We start from the raw sequence: 13,827 nt of genomic DNA on the forward strand, positions 1-13,827 counted from the left end.
CTCCCTATTGCCACACCTCACACATATAAGCAGTGTAGACCTAAGACACACAAAAAAACATTTATTTCTTTAAATTTTATATCCCTAAAAAAATTGTCAAATCATGCTTTTTAAAGAATTGTCCACATTGCTAAAAATAGATTTTAATTATAGAAATTAAATCTCTTCATTTTATTGTGACTCAGCTGAACTGTTTTGCCTAAAAACACGGTCACAGAAAAAAATACTGACTCTCTCAGTTTGTTATTATCAGTCACAAATCATTGTCCTCAGTGGTAGCTAGTGGCCCTATCTTTTGAGAGGTCTGCTCTGAAACAGATATAAACCTAATGAAAAAACAACATGGAAGCAATTAATAGTCATTGAAGCTAGGGCCAGACCACCAACACACACATTTTAATCCACAGTGTTGAGTCGCCTGTACTTTAATGTGGAGCTAAGTGTTCGGAGCAGTAGAGCGTGGTCTTTGGAGAATATATGGATGTGTTACATTATTCACCTTAATGTTAACTCAGTGACTATAGTCTTGAGTTTGATCCTCATTGATGCCCTGCAGTCCCGCTGGGGACCAGTACTTGTGCCTTTATTTACTGGGCTGTCGGCAGAGGTATTTGTCCCTGAGAGAGAAGCTCCATTCTCTGTCCAAGCTAAATCAATATCCCATTATGGTGTTTCAGAGGAAAATGGCTTAGAGGAAAGAAAGAGAAATAACCTCATATGTTATGGCAACACCGATCCATGGATGTGTCTCTCTGCTACTCTGTGCGGAGGTGAAGTTAGGGTGAAATAGTTGGGAATGAGAACTGTTGAATTTAGAGAATATGGAAGACCCAAACAATAAAGGGAAAATAAACTGTTGATGACTGAAAGGAACTCCCTTGAATAATCTGAAAGTGTGCTGTTTAAAAAAAAATCTCTGCTTGATATGAGACACAGAGAGAGAAGAAGAAGAGGAGACTGTAGAGGGAGATGAAGGAAAAATCCATGCAACACATCTCAATGTTTTTATGGGCGTTTTTTAATTAAAACCAGCTTCACTGATAACAAACATGCAATATCACTGTACAAGCCAACACCACAGATAAGTGTTACTCATTCAAGTCTTGACACATTGTCAAGGATTAGTCAGCAGCACACACACACGAACGCTTTCAGATGTTGTACAGAGATAAACACGCTCTACCTCTTTTGCTCTTTGACATACACAGACAAACACACACACACACACACACACACACACACACACACACACACACACACACACACACACACACACAACACAAACAAATGCACGCTCACATTCACGTACGCACAGTCATATTTACATATCACAGTGAACGATGGGTAAAAACGATGCAGGGAGGAGGATTACACTGTTCTCCCGGTCCAACCAGAGATGAGAATGGCAGCACAGTTCCAGTGATAGTGAGTGTGTGTCTGACTGAGGTGGGATAAGGAGTGAGATGATGACAGTGAGGATGTGAGTAGAAAACGAGACCTTTTATCAGCATCCTAAAATCTGCGCGGTAGGAGGGCGTCTTGGATGGGCGCCTCTTAGCATTTAGAGAAACAGGATGAGACTCCTAATAAAAAAGAAAACAGGTCTGCGTAGAAGAAATCTTTTCTCGTCAAATCCACTCAATCTGTGCTACATTTAAATGATTTTACAGTATCGTAAATACAGGGCTTCATGGTTTCATAAATACGTTTGGGTGTATTGCTTGGATGATATAACAACTGATATCACTGTCTGCCGATGCGCTTTTAGAAATGTAAATCAAAACCCAACAAAAAAAAAAAAAACGTAATAAACAAAAAAAAAGGCCACACTACCAAAAAATAAACCTTCAATTCCAATAAATAAATAAATACTTTAAAACGTCATACAAAATTCTGACATTACCCTTTTTTCCAACATTTAATGGAAGTTCTGTCTACAAATGTAAGATAATAAATATATTTAGTATTTTTAGTAACAGTTAGGTTTAGGTGGGTTTATTTGGGATATCTCTTATATTTTTAAGCAAAAACTGGATTATAAACAGTAGGAAAGATCTCTGCAGAAACTCTATTTAATACTGCTCATATCACAATGGTTACGACACGATAAAATACTGCAAATTATCAAAACTGTACAGAAAAACTTACAAGTTTCTCTAAAATACATTTTCACTGTTAGTGTGTGAGAGGAGAGATACAAGAGAGCTTGTCTCCGTTTTGACCAGCTGAGCAGCCCGTCCTACAGATGGACTGACTGACGACGCAGCAGCAGCCGTACAACAGTCATTACCAGTCAAAGACCCCTCTCTGCACGCAGCTGATTGTTCTGCCCTCTGCTGCTCTGGTCTGGAGCAGAGTGCCGGGGCCCCAGGGTCCCTCCACCTCGCCAGCAGCTCGCCAACACCTCTCTGAAGCTCTCGCTGATGGCTACTACAACTCTACATGGAGCTGAAGACTCACAGTCTAGGAAGAAAGAAGAGTGCAGCAGGGCGAGCCAGCCCACACGTTTCTACTGGACGACGATGGAGTTCCTCTGACACAGTACACTCTTCTACTCCAGTTCATAGTTTCAAAATAGTAGGAGATTTTTTTTCTTCTTTTCTCTGTCGTGTGTTTTTTAAAATGTATTTCTTAGATATTCCTCTAGCTAATCTACTTCACGGTTACAGGTGTGAGTGTTAGTGGCGCGCCACCAAACGGTGGGGTGTTTTTGGCTGGGTGAGGGCAGTGCCACCCTGGTAGTGTGTGTATGTGTGTGTTTTTAGTGTCAAGGAGGCCAGGTTTTTTGGGCCAGCGTGTCAGCGGTGGCGATAATGTCTCATGAGGGGGACAATGCAGGAAGGCGGTCCAGACAGCTTGAGGAAGGGGTGCTGGAGGAGCTCCTGGGCTGTGGCTCTCTGCGAGGGCTCCCTCACCAGCATCAGGTCCAGGAAGGACCGCAGAACCGAGGACACCTGAAGAGGTAAAGAACTGCTTTAATTCTGGCCCTTTATTTTATCTATGATTATAGGCAACAAAGAGACATTTACTACTAACACAAATATTTATGCAAAGATCTTAGATAAAGAACTTGTGTTAAACATTAATCAGCTCAGTTGCATCTGAGTGAAACTTTGCCAAATTAAAAACACAGTATTAAGAATATGGAAAGCACATTATTAGCCATGCTAGCGGCCAGGCTCATATAGTCAATCTGTCAACTCACCACATTCATGGTACCCAGAGAATGAATCCTAATGACTTTGATGATCTTTCCCTCTCATACCACCACAAAGCTGACATATGATGTTTTTAGTAAAATGTCTCAACAACTACTGGATGGATTGTCATAAAATTTCCCCCTCAGGATGAAGTTAAATAACTTTACTTTCCATCTAGCACCTTCATCAAGTCAAAATCAGAATTTGTCCTTTGGTCTATGGCCATAATAATTGCCTGAGCTTTACTTTTTGTGTTTAGTGCTAATTACCAAACATGGTGAACATTATATATTTTATTATTATTATTTGCAAATGTAATTGTGAACATGTTGGCATGCTGACATTAGCATTTAGCTCAAAGCTGGCCCAAGTACAGCTTTACAGAGATTCTGGTGCGGAAGAAACCTCTCTGTCTGATTTAAAGACACCCAGCCAGTGTACTGATTGGTGTTCTGTGTAGTGCCTTGCTAATAGCGGGCTTACACTACAGTTTGTTTACAGTTATCAAATTTAACATTTTTAAATACTTTTGTCTCCACTCTCTTTGCTACTCTATGACAGTTCATGCCATACATTTTTGTTTTTGCTCCACAAGGTTTAATTGCAGTGACCAGATACACAGACAGTTAGTGTCTGTACAAATGTTTATGTCAGTATGAATGTTGGTAATTTAGAGCAACCATACAAACTGCTGGGATGTATTATTTTTCATTTAATTAATCATGATTTATTTATTTATTTTTTAAACTTCCTTCCTCTGTGCTTCCTGGTCGTAAACCCTGCACTGAAGTCTTTCTTACCTTGTGCGACTCTTTTAGCCGTGGGGGCAGGTTATCTCGTATCCTCCTCATGGCCTGCAGAGGGGGTTCATTGAAGTAAGGAGGCTCTCCGTCCACCATCTCGATGACCATGATACCTAAAGACCAGATATCCACCTGGACACAGACAAAGATATATAGATATATAGAGAGTACACAAACATAAGGCTCTCTTGCTCTTAGTGTGGATCAATTTATGTGTCGTCCTCACCTCAGTCCCATAAGGTAGTCTAGAGATGACCTCTGGTGCCATCCAGTAGGGCGTACCCACAAGGGACTTCCTCTTCGGCACCTCTTTGGAAACTTGGGCACAAAAGCCAAAGTCTGATAGCTTGATCTGCAAACACACACCAACACCTTCAGATCCCACTCTCTATCATGTAGGTTTGTGGACAGAGTGGATTAGGTCAGAACCTTTTATGTTTGATGTCAAGAAGTGCACTGACCCATTGTGATGAAGAGCTTTCATAGAAGACACTAATCTCCCGTATTAGTGGTTAATTATCCTTTAATTAATCACGTCTTACTAGCTCGTTAGGAGGCATTAGGCGGGATTTAATTACTGGGGCACGAGGAGTAATTGATGATGATGAGTTTCTGGCACTGGCTGTTGACAAGTGGCAGGAGTGGCACCATGAAGAAGGTCAGTGAGTGTGTGAGACTGTGTGTGTGTTATACTGAAATTACCAGTGACAGGAACAACGGTAGTAACATTGGTTATTAATACCTGGAGTATTAATAAGATCCCTGTTTTTCCGGTTTAATAACATCCCATAGGGAGGAGTGTGAATGAATAATATATCTAAACATACATATACTGAAGAGACACACACACCCATCATGTGCACTTACCCTGCCATCACTGGTCAGGAGAATGGAGTCGCTCTTAATGTCGCGGTGGATGACGCCCTGCGTGTGCAGGTACGATAGAGCCCTCAGCACCGACAAACACACTGTAGCAATCTGCTCCTCATTCATCCTGTGAGGAGACACACACACAAATACACAAATACGTGTCAGCAATGAGTTTAACAGTACAAGAACAAATAGGACCATTTTATACATGTTGAAATGTGATGAGAAGCGTAATTTTATACTATACTATACAATTAGGGACTGTACAAAAACTATCATGCTGGGAAGGGGTCTTTTGGCTGAGGTAAGGGTGGAGGCACTTTTTTTTATTGTTTACTGTCCTGCTATTATTATACATTATTTATTATTATTATTTATTGTAGCATTCCACACACTTTATTATCCCATGTCATCTCATGAACTTTTATTGTAGTCACTTACTTTTACTTGTTGTATAAATTAAATTATATTTATTGTCATACTTACATTATTAAATTTATTGTTATTGTTATTGCTAATAATTATAATCTTTTTTTATTCCATTTTTCATTTTTCTTTAAAATTGTATTAATTTAGTTTAGTGTACACAGTTTACACAATCTTTTCAATCTATGTTTTCTGTATTTAGTCTGTACTTTCCTTCTCTGTGTTGCATTGTGGGAAAGGGAAAGGTGTGAGGGAGGAAGACTATCTTTAAGATTATCTTTAAAAAAGTGAATATTATATTATTATAATCCATTTCTATTTCAAAATGTTTGCCCTAATTCCAAAGAGACTACAACACAAAGCCCATGCAGCCAATACCAAAAGAGGGTATATCTTAATATTTCACGTAATAACACTTCTTTGGTGGTACTTCTTGCGGCTACAGCATGGATGAGTCTGGCTTCAGACTTTGCTGTCATTTCAAAGAGATTACAGTTGAACACAACTAAGATGGAGCAGAAATATCCCCCTGTAGCCTGCAGCGGCTATAGCTGTGATGTGCAGAGCAGGCAGGAGGGTCCCATATGGAGAGACGGGGCGATGCAGTGCATCTGACTGAGCTCACACAGAAACTCGCAGCTCCACTGAACATCAACATCTAGACCCAGCTGGCCAGGCCATGCTGTGTGTTTATGAGTGTGTGTGCGCACATACAGTACATGTGCAGAAATAGACACGCTCATTTGCAGGCATAGACCAAGGAAACATAGTACAAGTACATGTTCATGCATATACATTAAAGTACACACACACACACACACACACACACACACACACACACACACACACACACGGTCATACATGCTCAACATTTATACACACACCTCTCTTTTAATTTTATCTCTCAGTCTAAAAGATCCCACTGTTGGAGTAGTCACTTAAAAACTTGCATTATGAGAAACAACCTCCAGGCCACACACATACATACACACACACACACACACACACACACACACACACACACACACACACACACACACACACACACACACACACATATAGATACACACACTGCAGCAGATTTTATTGTCACACATGTATGCATTTACAATCACAAGAGATAAATGAGCCTTCTGCTAATGGGAAAACAACTGGCTAACTCAAAGTGAATGGGATGGAGACGTGTACGCAAAAACAATTCACCTCTTACTGTCCCCCTTTACCCCACCCCCTACATCCCTTACACAGACACACAGACAGAAACGAACACACAAAGCAGAACAGAAAACAGGATCACTGAAATAGAAAATTGTTTCAAACACAAACTAAAAAAAACAGTTTTAATGAGCCTGTACAGGTTGCCAAGGGGAGGAGAATTACACATGCACCTACATTCACACAAACATTCACACGCACACACACAACAGCACCAGCGAGCACATATACATATACTTTTGCGCACTGGATAAAATCCCTGTGAAGTGCAGCTCATTAGCAAACTCTAAAGTATAATTGAAATTTGAACGTGAGTGAAATAGTTCAGGAACATGGACGTCCGTTCTGCCACTGCTGACTCGTGTCTGCGCAGATGTGCATGTGTGTTCATGTATCTCGGCGTGTGTGCGTTTGCTGCCAACAACCCAGAGACCTGATGAGGCTTGCACAGCGCGAGGCAGGCAGCAGTTATTTCCTAGACAAAAGGCTTAACAGAAATAGCACAAAGCTTTCACCTGGACAAATATAGCTGAAATTACCAAGAAAAAGACACACTGCCATATCCCTTATATAATCGCCTCAGATATATTCAGTATAATGCCTAATCATTTTATCAAGTGGTCAATTTGTATGGTTGCTAACTAGATTAAATAACAAGCTTTTAATGACATGTAGCAACTAAGTTCAATTCCACAAACATGTTTTTTCCCACTTTCTTTGTCCCTTTGTTTTGATTGGTGATATTAAGAATATCAAACATACATACATTTACTTGCACTTAGAGCAGAAAAATAGAAAAGTGGAGAGTTAAAAGAGAGAACATGTGTGCCCAATAATATCCTCTTTACTGAGATTTCCATTAGTATGTCTAAAAGCACTCATGCACACTGAAACTCTCTCTCTCTCACACACACTCACACAAACAGGCAAACATCTGTGTGGGAGACTGTTCAAAATACTTCACGGTAGCAGCGGTGCTCAGCCTCACCAAAGCGTGTTATTAGCATCCGACACCGCACAGTGCTAATGCTGACACTCCACGCAAATGACTGTAATTAAACACCAAGCACAAAGTAAGCTTAAAACAATGAGGCGGCAGCTTAGAAACACGACTCAACAACAGAGAAGCAATTAGGGAAAGTTGGAGAACAATAATCCTAAAACTATCAAACGCAGGACTGGATTACAATCCGTCTGCTTGTTTTCTACTGGTTGTCTTGAGAAATCATCCATCTTTGTGAAGTTTCTGATGATGCAGAGCAAATTAAACAACCTAATGTTTTTTAACAACGAATCTTTGCTTTGCTAGTTACCAGTTAAACCCACTTGACGTCACCGCCATCACCAGAACTTTACATGTAGTCAGTCATGGCTTTCTCCCACATGGTTGCTTCCCCTGTGTGTCTCAACATTTAAATACACACTCGAAAGCCAAATCACTGAACACAACTGAACTGACATTAACACACACACACACACACACACACACACACACACACACACACACACACACACACACACACACACACACATAATTTTGAGAAAGGAACCAAAAAAGGTCATTTTTAAACTTTTAAAGTTTTCAAGCTTTAGAGGTACTGATATGTGGATTTTGTTACTTTTGGACGAAGCCAGGCTACATGTTTCTCTGTTTCAAGTCTTCTTTAAACAAAAAGGCGTAGCTTCATATTTAAAGGATAGATATTAGAGTGGTATCGATCTTCCCATTTATATCTCGGGAATAAAGCAAATACGCACATTTTCTAAAATGTTAAACTATAACTATAACTGGTACTCTTACTCTGGCATCCCTTAACTGATTCACAAGGGATTTTAAGATTTTACTAATTGCATTTAAATCAGATATAATTCCATTCTTTTGGTTGTTTCAAGTAGGCTGAGGAGGTTCAGTAAAAAAATTCTTATTCTTTGTTTTGGGTTGTGTCAGGGTGATGGAGCGCAGTATACCTTCTTCCAGGTCTTGTCCTCATGTAAAAATGCATTTTGATAGCTGTTTTGTAAGTCTTATTACTATTTCCACACCATCATTACACCATAATAATTTTAGTATTTTACGCTGCTATTTTTGGTACCCTTAAGTATCTTATATTGTATTTCTATATTCATGAAAAGTTACCTGGTGTGAGTCACAATGTCAGTGAGTGCCCCACCCTCGAGAAACTCCATGACAACCCACAGCTCGTCTCCCACCAGGTAGCTGTTGTACATGTCAACCACGTTCTCGTGATGGTAGTCCCTCATGATCACCACCTAAAAGACAGAGAAGGAAATTACTTGAATTATATATCTCCTTGTTCAATTTTTATTGACATGACAACTTCCATGATATATATGAAATGATATATTCTGATATTACATGTAACACAATTATTATTATTATCAATTGCTAAATTTAATACTGTATTCATATCAATACACACAAACAAAAATCTAATTAATACGTGTTATAAAGAAATAACCATTTTCAATAATTTATTCAATTTGCCCATGTCATTGCAATTATTTATTAATTTAACTTTTCTATCTCTCATGTGAACATGTTCTGGAGGCTTAACTATAAAAGGGTTACATTTACAAATTAATAGGATTACACAAAGCAAATTAGTTCCCAGCTGAACGCCCACCGCTTCACATCTGTGTTCACTGTACACACGTGCTAACATACATATATATGCATATATTCTCTCTTTCTCTTTCTCCTACACACACACACACACACACAGAGAGAGAGAGAGAGAGAGAGAGAGAGAGAGAGAGAGAGAGAGAGAGAGAGAGAGAGAGCCCACAATAGACTCAATATTGCTGGATAAAGGAAATCCAAGGTTTGACCTTGAAGTTCATGATCATGAAGTTTGTCTGCAAATATGATTTATTTCAGTGCAAGTGCAAATGATACAGAGCTCATTTTTCAATAATTAGCATACGGTAAATAGAAACAGCTATGAATACATTTCTTGCTAAGGTGTGAGCACTACTTAATTTGTGGTAAAAGAAATGCAATTACAGATGTAAAAATTTGCTAGTGGCAGGGTGAGACATGAGTTCCCCCTAAAAACATAATTTGTGAAATTATGGGGCCTCTCTAAAATATTAACAATATGCTATTTTTGCCATGCATTTCTTATTTTCTATATCTTCATCATCATGGATTATGCGGAAACTTGGGCAACTATTGATGTATAATTTGTGCATGAGGGTGATTCATCACTAATTCACTTTAATAAAGATACTGCTATTCTTGCCATCACCATTGAAGCGTGGCTGCACAATACTATTAACTTCAGTCCAGAAAATAAACAGAAAATAAACTGCTAGTCCCACTCAGTCTATACGCCAAATTGCCATTATTCATTTCTCTATTTTCAAGTCAGCATACTGTGTGTCATGGTCAGTCCACCCCCCAACCACAGTTGGAAAAAGTGAGCTCCCCCGAAAGCCATGGTATAGTTTACTTGCTAGTGGTTTGATTGCCATGGGTATATTTCAGGGAAATAGAGGCAAACTGAACTCATTTTTTTAGTTAATAAGCAACCTACTGTTTTGCTGTGGGATGGTGAGATTTATTTTTATCTATTTGGCACAAAATGAGCCACATTTAATGATGCTATTTAAAACTATTTCATCTCTGCTGCTTGTTCGAACTATCAACAAGCGGTGACAAATGCTAGCTCTCATCTCATATGTGGGGAATTTTTGTGGCAAAATGACCTTCAGTAGCAGTACAACATAATAAATACTCTACTAATTCTCACATGCAAAAAACACAAAACCAGAACAGTAAATGTGTTGATGTATAAACAAATAACATCTAGTCAGTGTGAAAATGTACTGCTTTAGGTGTGAGCATGTGTGAGATAAGTGTACTGCAGTTACGCCTCATCTCTGTCAGCCTTTCACACCTCATTAAAGAGCAGTTCTCTCCTCTGCTGTTTCCTGAGGTCCATCTTCTTCACAGCCACCTGCTTGCCGCTGTGTTTCTCGCTGGCGATGCATACGATACCCGTGGAGCCCTCGCCGATTTTGATAAAGCTGTCCAGGTATTCCCGCGGGTCGCCTGTAGGCAAACGCAAACACAGCTCAATTTTGATGCGAAAACAGAAACGTTTATGTTCAGGGCCATCTTTTATTGTCCATTTCTCACCTGGGTTGACTACCAGTTGAAGTGCAGCTCTGAACTGCTCATGAGAGACTCTGGAGGGTTGAGTGTCGGAGCTGGACCCCCAGGAAGGAGGTGGGTAGGCCCCCGGGGGGATGTAGGGTGATGAAGGCTGTGAATAGGCCCCCTGTGTTTAAAAGAAAAACACAGACATACAAAATGAGAGAGATACACAGAGAGGCTGTATTTAATTAAAACAGTGACTTCCCAAACAACATAAAATGCATCCTTCTAATCATAATCTACAGCACAATTGTTGATGTCCTGTGAAAACCATGTATCTTCAGCAGTATCAGCTTCAGAGAATTCTATGGGTTTTTCTATGGTTTATTTGGCTTAAGAAGTGGAATAATTTCCAAGGAAAGGAATACTTAATATTACAGTTTGTCTAAATTATTCAAGACACCGAATTTGGAGATACATGGTTTTCTGGTAAAATTTCTGGTAGTATATATACAAACTGTACCTGAGGGGTGTATGGTGGGCTAGGCTGGGAGGGGGGGTGGTGGTAAGGTGAAGGTTTGTAATGGTGAAAGACAGGAGGGTAGGGCAGGTGTACTGGGGGGTAGCCAGGAGGCTTGGTGTGGCTCTGTGGTTGCTTAAGAGGCCCTCGGGGGTAGGTGTCACCACCCGTAACCTGCGGACTGCTGTCACGTAACGGATGCTCATAGTCACCCTGGAGAAGAGAACACAAGGACAAGGTTATTTGACTGGTGGATGAAATGTTTAAGAAACAACCAGTTACACAGGCTCTGAGACGTGTGTGTACTTCATGCATTGGCATAGTGTTCTTGAGTTACTGAAGGATGTTTCTGTGTTGGATGCATCAATGTGACTGCACAAACACACACTCTGTCCACAGTAAAATGCCAACTCTACTTCCAGGTATGTCTGCAGCTACATTACCTCTCAACAAACCTAACATAGGGCATTTAGTCCACAGGACAGGGGCCGTACTTTATCATTACCACCCCACAATGCTCCTCAACTACTCCATTCATCAACCAGGAGCCCAGGGAGCATTTGGATCTGGGACACGCCTCTGCCTTAAGATCCTAGAAACACCTGAGTCTCCTTTAAAGCAGTGTGGGAGCCTGAATACTAGTATACACACACAAAACACACACAGTGAGAATGTAGAGCTTAACTCAGAGAGACCTATTAAAAGCTTGGTTGTATGACTCAGCTGAACTGGTCTGACTCATAATACGCCTGGCGTACACACATATACAGGAAAACCTTGAAGAGAATCTCAAACCACAAATGACCATACCATTTCATAACTCAGAACTTTATAGTTACCATCTATGTGCTATGTCATATTACGTGGAACCTGCACATCTTATGTGTAAAAATCCACAGCTACTTAAAAATAGGAGATAGGTGCAAAATACTGCTGGCATTTAATCGTCATTGGCATGTCTAATGTACAGTATAATAGTTGGCCCGAGAAAAGTAATATAAAAAATAGAAATTTGTTTGGGTTTACAGACAGTGGCGGAGCAAACTGCCGCCTCCCTGCAGAGATTAAATTAAATTACCTATACCACACCTGCCAAAAATGCTCCTTAAACAGCATGATTTTTCTCTCAAAAGACTGAGAGGATAATAAAAGAAACTCCTCTTTTTCTTTTTTCTTTTATTTGTTTCTCTCTCTGTGCTTATCACTCTTTCTCTGTACACTTACACAAAGAGACACACACATGTTCGCACACACATGGATAGACAGGGCAGGAGGAGGAGCATTGATGTGTCGGGATGGTGTATAATTACATGGTGTGAACTCTTTTAATCAATCACTCTCAGGCAGGTTTGGGGGGGGGGGCTTGCTGCTGGGACGGCCCAGTCTTGCGCCCCCCTATCAATGGCCAGCACCGCTGGCTGGCTGTCAGCCAAGGGTCTCCTGATCCATGTTGGTTAAACGCGCATTAATCTGAGTTTGGCAGGGTAATCAACAACCTAACTCAACTGTGAAATTGAATTCCGCGGTGGAACATCGTTCGGCCAGTTTTATGCTAAGGCTGCAGAAAGGGAAAGTGCCGCAACATCAATTTGTCACCGAGAGCTGCGCCACAAAATACAGAGAGAGAGGGAGAGAGAGAGAGAGAGAGGAAGGAAGAGAGAGAGGAAGGGAGAGTGTGTGTTTGTATCTTTGTGTGTCTGTGTGTGGCCAAGTCTCCGTGCTGTCTACTGTTACATCCCCACTGGCTCCCAACAACAGCAGGGAAAAAGAAGGATTTACTTCAGTGGTGTGAGTGGGCTGAATGAGGGAAAGAGAAGACAAGGGAGAGAATAAGAGAGGAGAGAGAGGGGTGGGTTTGTTACAAGGTCCATGAGCCGAGAAGAATAGTGATTCTTAAGCTGCCAGATGACTCCTTGTTTTTTTTTGTTTTTTTTCTTACCACTGCTGCAAAATCTCCAAACAAAGGCAAATTAGGGAGCATTGATTCCTCAGCCAGCTCCTCACTATGGCCTATATTTAATTTGATTGAAGATTTGCCAAAACAATACCTACAATATAAAATCCAATGTTAACAATCCACCAAATATAGTCTGATGGTGTTTGAATTTTTAGCATTGTAAGCATCAATATTCAAGCACTGTTAAGTCTTAAATGTTGACATTCCTTACACATACTGTACATTTTCAGTAAAGCAAATGTGCTTCCTCAAGCACGACGCTTCAAAAAGTGGTAATAATAAACAAAATGTTAAAAAAAAATGACCTACTCCGGCATCACTTCCAATCCTGCTTCTCTTGCATTCTCCGTGGCTGTTTTTTTTCTATGAGTGGCTATTTACTGAAGCATGCAGGTTAAATGGTTTTTCATCAAGGCACCCTGGGATCTACATCAGCAAACCCAGTTTTCCTCTCAGCTACTGGACTTGCTGTGTGTGAAGGAGGGATGGTGCAGAGCTGTGATAGCGGTACCCTGTGTACACCTGTATAATGGACCTAATGGGGCACTGAAATCTTTGGAGAATGATATACACAATATATAGAGAAATGTAAGAACATCTTACAGACACCACTCTTCTCGTGTCTTACCCCTTCTGTTACACTGTCTAGTAGCATCTTTTACCCCCTACTACTGTCTAACCTATTCTAATGTCTTCTACCGTAGCAAATGCAAATA

The 13,827-nt window shown here is 40.3% G+C and overlaps 1 protein-coding gene across 5 annotated transcripts in view; it reads right to left on the reverse strand.

The window, feature by feature from the left end:
- Positions 1–998: 998 nt before the first annotated feature.
- Positions 999–13,827, reverse strand: part of pak5 (p21 protein (Cdc42/Rac)-activated kinase 5) — a 63,011-nt gene continuing 50,182 nt past the window's right edge. For all 5 annotated transcript variants that reach the window (XM_051408257.1, XM_051408254.1, XM_051408256.1 and 2 more), the window contains 8 exons: positions 11,158–11,367; positions 10,677–10,818; positions 10,435–10,589; positions 8,652–8,785; positions 4,871–4,997; positions 4,230–4,355; positions 4,001–4,135; positions 999–2,954 (listed from right to left, as the gene is read on the reverse strand). In XM_051408257.1, coding sequence (XP_051264217.1) covers positions 2,799–2,954; positions 4,001–4,135; positions 4,230–4,355; positions 4,871–4,997; positions 8,652–8,785; positions 10,435–10,589; positions 10,677–10,818; positions 11,158–11,367 — 1,185 coding nt within the window. In that variant the 3' untranslated portion in view covers positions 999–2,798. The remainder of the gene's footprint in view (positions 2,955–4,000; positions 4,136–4,229; positions 4,356–4,870; positions 4,998–8,651; positions 8,786–10,434; positions 10,590–10,676; positions 10,819–11,157; positions 11,368–13,827) is intronic.

Source organism: Dicentrarchus labrax, unplaced genomic scaffold (assembly GCF_905237075.1).
Source record: "Dicentrarchus labrax unplaced genomic scaffold, dlabrax2021, whole genome shotgun sequence".
Classification (NCBI taxonomy): Eukaryota; Metazoa; Chordata; class Actinopteri; family Moronidae; genus Dicentrarchus; species Dicentrarchus labrax.